The sequence below is a fragment of the Physeter macrocephalus genome, chromosome 14, assembly GCF_002837175.3.
Source record: "Physeter macrocephalus isolate SW-GA chromosome 14, ASM283717v5, whole genome shotgun sequence".
Taxonomy (NCBI): Eukaryota; Metazoa; Chordata; class Mammalia; order Artiodactyla; family Physeteridae; genus Physeter; species Physeter macrocephalus.
This window is the reverse complement of record NC_041227.1, coordinates 20,065,853-20,073,885: the sequence shown is the minus strand read 5'-3', so window position 1 is coordinate 20,073,885 and position 8,033 is coordinate 20,065,853. Positions and strand designations below refer to the sequence as shown.

Below are 8,033 nucleotides of genomic sequence, written 5' to 3'. Positions count from 1 at the left end.
TGAGAGGCCCGCGTACCGCAAAAAAAAAAAAAAAAAAAAGAAAGAAATAGAAAGATTCTCAGTATATAGGTCACCTATATTTGCATATTTATTCAATTTCCATGACAGGAATGAGGCCATACTCTTCAAGATCTCTTATATGAGCATACGAATATCTACCTCATTCTTTTTTTTAACTTTTTAATGTAACTTTAAGATTTTTTTTTTGATGTGGACCATTTTTAAAGTCTTTATTGAATTTGTTACAATACTGCTTCTGTTTTATGTTTTGGTTTTTTGGCCACGAGGCATGTGGGATCTTAGCTCCCTAACCAGGGATCAGACCAGCATCCCCTGCATTGGAAGGGGAAGTCTTAACCACTGGACCTCCAGGAAAGTCCCTGTAATATTTTTATTGAGGTGAAATTCACATAACATGAAATTAACCATTTTAAAGTATACAATTCAGTGGCATCTAGTACATTCACAGTGTCGTGCAACCACCACCTCTACCTAGTCCCACAATATTTCCATCACCCCAAAAGATGCTCCATACCTATTAAGTACTAACTCTCCATTTCCTCCTCCCCCAGTCTTGGGCCACCACCAACCCGCCTCTGTCTCTATGGATTTGCCAATCCGGGACATATAAATGAAATCGTATAGTATGTGACATTTTGTTCCTGACTTTTGTCATGTAGCATAATATTTTTGAGGTTTATCCACACTACAGCATGCATCAGTGCTTTATTCTTTTGTATGGATGGGTAATATTTCACTGTATAACTAGACCACATTTGGCTTCATTCTTTTTAAAGACTGCATAGCATAGGTGCCCACAACTTATTGAACCTATCCCAACTAGTTGACATTTAAGGTTATTTCCTCATTTCTTGCTATTACCCATGATGCTTCAGTAAGCTGCCCCACACATATATCTTGACTGGACAAGCCACAGAGTAAAGACTTAGAAGTGAAATTACTGGGCCAAAGATTTGTGGTTAAAATCAGGATAGATCCCACCAGTTTGTGTTCTAGATGTGCTTTCCCAACCAGTGTTTGGTTTTCCCATATCTTCACAAGCACTGGGTATGAAAACTTCTAGACTTTCTATCAACCTGTTAGGTGAAAACTAGCATCATTGTTATTTTCATTTTTAATAACTTCTCATGTGCTTATTTGCAATTGAACTTCCTGTTCATATCTTTGATCTCTTTTTTTTCCTTTTATCCTTTCCTCATTTCTTTGTATAGGCTTGTTCTTTGTGTATTAAGGAAATTAACTCATATATTAGCTCACATGTTACGGAAATTAGCTCTTTGCCTGGATCAAGACGCAATTTTTTTTTTACTTTGCTTATGGCATTTTTTTGTTATTGTTCACTAAAGTTTTAATTTTCAGTGCTGCCAAGTTTATCCACCATTTCCCTTATGGCTGCTGAGACTTGGATCTAACCTAGAAAGGCTTTTGTCCAACCCTGACCATAAGTAAATGAACCCAAGCTTTCTTCTTGATCTTTTATGGTCTTATTTGTAATAAATCTTTGCTTTGTAATAAATACTTGTAATAATTTTTGTAATTAAATTTTTACTGCTGCTTCACTTATTTGGGGGTAAGAATTGAGATTTATATTTCCCTCCCCCAATGGTGGCCAACCCTAGCCTAGGAATCAATTACTACTTCTCTTATCTCCTCTAGGAAACTAGACGGCTCCTTTGACGTGAAGGTCAAGGGCATCACCATTTCAGTCAATCTTCTCTTGGGCAGCGAGCCCTCTGGGAGACCCAAGGTCGCTGTTTCTAGCTGCAGCAGCCGCATCCGTGATGTGGAGGTGCACATGTCGGGAGATTTGGGGTAGGTCACCATCGGGACACTGACCAGCTTGACCCCTGGCTGCAGCCAGAGGCCCATCCAGCCCAAGGCCTGGACACTGATAAGCATGAGGGTCCAGGCATAATGCATGGGTATATCACGTGCACTTGGAGGTAATTCTTTGGGGGACCTGCTGAAATTAACAGAAGCAGATTTAAGCTCGGAGTACTGGTGTGCCATTTCCACCAAAAAACAAACTTCACCACCAACAGGCAAGTGCAATTTGGCTAAGAAACACAAAGGCTTTTGGCCAAAGGAGAGTTTGTGGAAAATATATAAACCCTTGAGCAAGTCTCTTCAAGTCTCAGTTTTGTTGATTAGATTCTCCAGCCCCTCCCCCAAATCTACTGACTTTGGGGCACAGCAGGGGACCAGACTGGGGTGGGGAGGGCTTCCTTGGGGACTGGCCTGGCTCTCCCTACTGCCCCACTGTCCCTGCATTCAGTGGGACACAGCTGATCGTCCACTGTGCTTCTCTCCCCAGGTGGCTGCTGAATCTCTTCCAACATCAGATCGAGTACAAGTTCCAAAGAGTATTGGAGAGCAAGGTAAGAATGTCCAAGTGGCTGGCGCTGCCAAGCCACTCAAGGGGCTGGGCCCAGGTCCTTAATGGGCTCTGGCCTTGAACAGCCCTAAGGGCTGGCCCAGGCACACTTGGGCTCAAGGTCCAGAGAGGACAAATCAAGGTCATGAAGCTGGGGTGCGGCAAAGCTGGGGGCAAAATGTAGGTCTCTGGACTCCGAGTCTATCCAGTTAGACAGAAAATGGTTAGATGCTTGGCCAAGGGTAAAACAGCAGGGGCCAAATGGAGACGCCTGCTCGGCCTCGCTCACCGCATGCCCCGGCCCTGCAGGCCACCAACGCAAAACAGAAAATCAACACTTAGGTGGCTGCAGAGACCAAGCAGGAAACTTTGGGAGTGTGTGGACCAGGTGGGAGTTCTGGTTCCTACCTGGGCGATGAGCACCTGCTTTGTATGCGGAAGCAGCAACACGGGGTCAGTTCTTCCCGTTAAAAAAATTATGTGAAATCTCCAAATTTTGGAATCTCTGGCTCAGAGAAAGAGGTTTCATGTTAACTTTCAGTTCTCGCACTCACTCACTTCACCCCAAAATCCCATTTCTGGGGTATCATATACCTGGAGCTGTGTCTGTAGCAATGACTGTGCTTGGGAAGGAGAAAGTAACAAAGGAGGAAAAAACACGAGCACACACCCTCTTGGCTCATCATCTGGTTTGGCTTTGAGTGCCTCCTGGTGGTTGAAGAGAGAATAGCATGCAGACCCCACAGATTGGAGGTAGCAAGCTGCCTTCTGTTCCTCGTCTTATCCTGGTGTCCTGGGGTCTAGGTGAGCTTGGGAAATATGCCAGCCTCCTTCTCAAGCACCCCATTGCCATGTTGCCATGCCTTTCTGAGTGGGACATAATATTCTTCAGTGGTTTGGATTTATACTCCCCTGTTGATGATGGAGATAATAATGATTAATAATATATAAAAAGAGTACCATATTACAATTAATAATAATATAATAATTATCAGGGTAATAAGTTACCCTGATAATTATTATTTTGATAAATTAATATAATTAATGTTATACAGAATGTGTCACTGTATAACCATTCTTTTTTTTTTTTTTTTTTGGCGGTACGCGGGCCTCTCACTGTTGTGGAGCACAGGCTCCGGACGCGCAGGCCCAGCAGCCATGGCTCACGGGCCCAGCCGCTCCGCGGCATGTGGGATCTTCCCGGACCGGGGCATTTGCGGTACACGGACCTCTCACTGTTGTGGCCTCTCCCATTGCGGAGCACAGACTCTGGACACGCAGGCTCAGCAGCCATGGCTCACGGGCCTAGCTGCTCTGCGGCATGTGGGATCTTCCCGGACCGGGGCACAAACCAGTGTCCCCTGCATCGGCAGGCGGACTCTCAACCACTGCGCCACCAGGGAAGCCCTAACTATTCTTATTTATAATAATAATGGTGGCTATTTGTTAAGCCTGTGGTTTGGCTAAGAATAATGTACTAATCACTTCACGTAGGCAATGCCGCTGGATCTTAACCACAGCCTCTGAAGGAGATGCCGTTTCCCACGTTTGATGGAGAAGGCTCTGAGTGTGGAGTAACTTGTTCAGTAGTCACCTTGTTGACAAGAGGCTAGGTCAGGATTTGAATTTCCTGGAGCTTGGAGCAGCTTGTACCAAAGGCCTTGTGGGGTCTGGTGTCTCAGGAAAGATGGAGATTTCTCTCCCCTGACCCTTGATCTTTTTTTCTTAAATTTACTTATTTATTTATTTATTTTGGCTGCGTTGGGTCTTTGTTGCTGCGCGTGGGCTTTCTCTAGTTGCGGTGAGCAGGGGCTACTCTTCGTTGTGGTGCGCGGGCTTCCCGTTGCAGTGGTTTCACTTGTTGCAGAGCACGGGCTCTAGGCGCACGGGCTTCAGTAGTTGTGGCACGTGGGCTCATTAGTTGTGGCTCGCGGGCTCTAGAGCGCAGGCTCGGTAGTTGTGGCACATGGGCTTAGTTGCTCCGCGGCACGTGGGATCTTCCCGGACCAGGGCTTGAACCCGTGTCCCCTGCATTGGCAGGTGGATTCTTAACCACTGCGCCACCAGGGAAGTCCTGACCCCTGATCTTTATGGGCTTCAGGAATCTCCTTCTCCCAGGGCAACTAAGAGCCTGGTGCAGGACCGTTCGGCTTCCCCATTCAGGGAGGGATGTGGTATCTGACTAGCAGGGCTAAGAATAATGAGTCCTTGCTGAGTGCTTACTCTCTGGGCCATACACACTCATCATCTTATAACCTCACCCCAGCCCTGCCAAACACCCTGGAAAACACTGGACCTTGTCACTGTATCCTGAGGTGAGGACCCCAAAGCAGAGAGAGATTCTGCAAAGGTCACACAGCCACTGGAGACTTAGCAGGATTTGAACCCAGGTTTTCAGACTTCCCTACTACACCCTTAACCACTGCCCCAACCTGCCTCTCTGGGAGACCTTACTGCGTGTCTGGAGCCGAAGCACCTGAAGGCCTCCCTTCCCCCATTGGGTGAGGTCGACAGAGTTTCCTGGCGCCTTTGAAACCAACCATGAAGGTTCCTCACCACCTCTTTGCTTTATTTCTGGCAGCTCCCCACTGCCAAACTCTTCTCCCAGAAACTAGGCCAACTACAAAGGGAGGTGAAGATTTCACCCCTTGTCTGCCCAACCCCCAGCCTAGTCCTTCCCCACAACCCTGTGCCTGGTTTATGCCTGCTCACCCTTTAGCTTGCCCTTAAAATGCCACCTCTTCAAGGGAGCCGTCGGTGACCCCCTCACTAGGCCAGGGCCCCATCCACGCTCTTGGACCCCCCTGCCCACATGCCCCTCCATCCACGGTATCTGTGTATCCGTCTGCACGACAGGTGATAGCTGGTTAATCAAAAAAGCTGTTTAAAGTGAGGACTCACTCATACACACCTGAACAAAGAAAATATTTACATATGAATCCAAATGTTTTAAGATACAGTAAATGTAAAATCAGTTGACCTAGGCCCAGAACTGTTCTTTGTAAACAGTCTCTTGATTGGCATTGCACTGTCCTTCTTTCATTCAACATGCATCTGCTACAAATTCCAGCTCAGATTTCTTTAACCACAATGAGATCTAAAGACATTTGCAAAGCAATCCCAATGCAGAATCCTTCTAGATTTTTATGATTGTCTTCCTTGTAAGCTTTTCTGGTCCACACCAATTTACCAGCATTTTCTTTAAGCAACTCACCTTTCCAAAACACTTACCATAGGTTTTTGGGAATTCCCTGGTGGTCCAGTGGTTAGAACTCTGCGCTTTCACTGCCGAGGATGTAGATTTGATCCCTGGTCAGGGCACTAAGATTCCTCAAACCATGAGGCATGGCCAAAAAAAAAGGAGAAGGAAAGAAAACGTAGGTTTTCATAGAAACAACTCCTGTCTCAGTCGTATTTCATGGGTTTACATAAGAAATAATTTGAGTGATTGCAATAACAAGGAAAGCAAACGGGTTAGAGAACACACATTTCCTTTTCTTGAGACGCACGCAGCTCAACCGGGGCAAAAAATTCTGAGTGCTTAGTGTGTGTGGTAGTCTGCTGGATGAGAGGGTTCAGTCTTCCATGGGCAGCAGGGGACATGGGGACTATTGATCAGTCCAGCTAACCTGTTAAGTGATGACATTTAAGAAGTATCTGCATTAAGTATACACTTATTTGTGTGGCTATTGCTACTTATTTTCTAGTTCTGCTATTTCAACTCTAGACCCTGGGAGACCGGGGCATCCCAAAGGAAAAGGTCCTTCATGATGGAGTTTCAGGCAGTGCCTCTAGCCATGTCCCCTCATCTGCTGCGTAGGTGACTGCCTAGCTCCGATTTCCAGTCCTGGGATGGACTTTGAGAGGTCCAACTGGACCCTATTGGGGTCTACATGGGGGCCGACATGTTTTTGATCATTTCTACTTTCTCAGTACCTGACACATCATAAGCACTTATACATTTTTGTAGAATCATTGACCAATTAGCAAATAAGTGAAATAATGGAACGAAAGCAATTAGCACAGGGCCAGACCAAAGCCAGGGAACTCACTCAGGCTTTCTCTTCCCATATTTTTCAGATTTGCAAAATAATCCAGGACTCGGTGACCTCTGACCTACAGCCTTATCTCCAAACTCTGCCAGGTAGGACACCCCACCCATCCCTGGGATACTTGATTTTTACTAATTTTTATAAGTGCATACATGTACCTTATAAAACCTTACATGGAATAGAAGTGTTGAAAGTTAAAATTAAAATCCCCTTTTCTCCCCAGATTTTCTTCCAAGAGGTAACCTCTGTTTGGGGTGTATACTCTCAGATATTTCCTTTGAATGTACAAATATAAATATACACATACATAAGCATATGACTATACATTCACATATGTATTCCTTTTGTTCATGAATATATGTGAATATGCATAATTATGAATATATATATTAGTCTATAATAATAGAGACATTGTTCTTTTGTAACTTGTATACTTTGGAGATCTTTTTACATCAGCACATATAAATTGATCTCATTTTTTAAAACTTTGGTGTAGAAGTTAATACAGAGAGAAAAGTGCTCAAATCATAAGTGAAGAGTTTTTAGAAATTTTTCACGAACTGATCACACGCAAGTACCAGCTTCCAGATCAATATACAGAACACGACTGGCCTTTCAGAGTCCTCTCGTGTCTCCTTCTGACACTACGCACCCCTCAGGGTGACCACTAACCCAGCTTCTCCCAGCAAAGATTAGTTTTGCACTTTGTACATCAATGGAACCATACAGTAGAGTCTTTTATCAAGAGCTAGAGGCTTTCTCTATTCAACTTTTTTTTTTTTTAAGGGTACACATTTTATTTATTTATTTATTTATATTATATTATTTTATTTATTTATTTTTGGCTGCGTTGGATCTTTGTTGCTGCACGCGGGCTTTCTCTAGTTGCAACGAGCGGGGGCTACTCTTCGATGCGGTGCGCGGGCTTCTCATTGCGGTGGCTCCTCTTGTTGTGGAGCATGGGCTCTAGGCACGGGTTTCAGTAGTTGTGGCACGCGGGCTCAGCAGATGTGCCGCACGGGCTTAGTTGCCCCGCGGCATGTGGGATCTTCCCAGACCAGGGATCGAACCCATGTCCCCTGCACTGGCAGGCGGATTCTTAACCACTGCGCCACCAGGGAAGCCCTATTCAACTTTAAAATATGAGGTCAATCCATATTGCTGCATATCGTGAGTTCATTCATTCTCCCGCCGTGTAATCCACTGTGTCCACGTCTCTCCATTTATTTATCTCTTGTACTATTGAAGGCCATTTGGGTAGTTTCAGTTTTAGACCATTGTGGGTGGGTGCTGTGAACAGTCTAGCTCCTGTGGATGCACGTCTTTGGGTATATACCCAGGAGAGAAATTACAGGTTCTTGTGGTTCACATAGGTTCAGCCTTACCAGATCCTGCCAGTTTTCCAAAGTGGTTTTAATAGACCTCTTTTTTTTTTTTTTTTGGCCACGCCACGTGGCTTGCAGGATCTTAGTTCCCTGACCGGGGATTGAACCCGTGCCCCCTGCAGTGGAAGCACGGAGTCCTAACTACTGGACCACCAGGGAATTCATTTTACTAGCTGCATAATGTTCTATCTTAACCGATGT

The 8,033-nt window shown here is 45.2% G+C and overlaps 1 protein-coding gene across 1 annotated transcript in view; it reads left to right on the top strand.

Moving 5' to 3' along the window:
• The window catches only part of LBP (lipopolysaccharide binding protein), a 28,627-nt gene that overhangs the window by 8,169 nt on the left and 12,425 nt on the right, over nucleotides 1-8,033 (top strand). Inside the window, exons 4-6 of the mRNA XM_055090656.1 lie at nucleotides 1,678-1,833; nucleotides 2,336-2,399; nucleotides 6,476-6,539. Coding sequence (XP_054946631.1) covers nucleotides 1,678-1,833; nucleotides 2,336-2,399; nucleotides 6,476-6,539 — 284 coding nt within the window. The remainder of the gene's footprint in view (nucleotides 1-1,677; nucleotides 1,834-2,335; nucleotides 2,400-6,475; nucleotides 6,540-8,033) is intronic.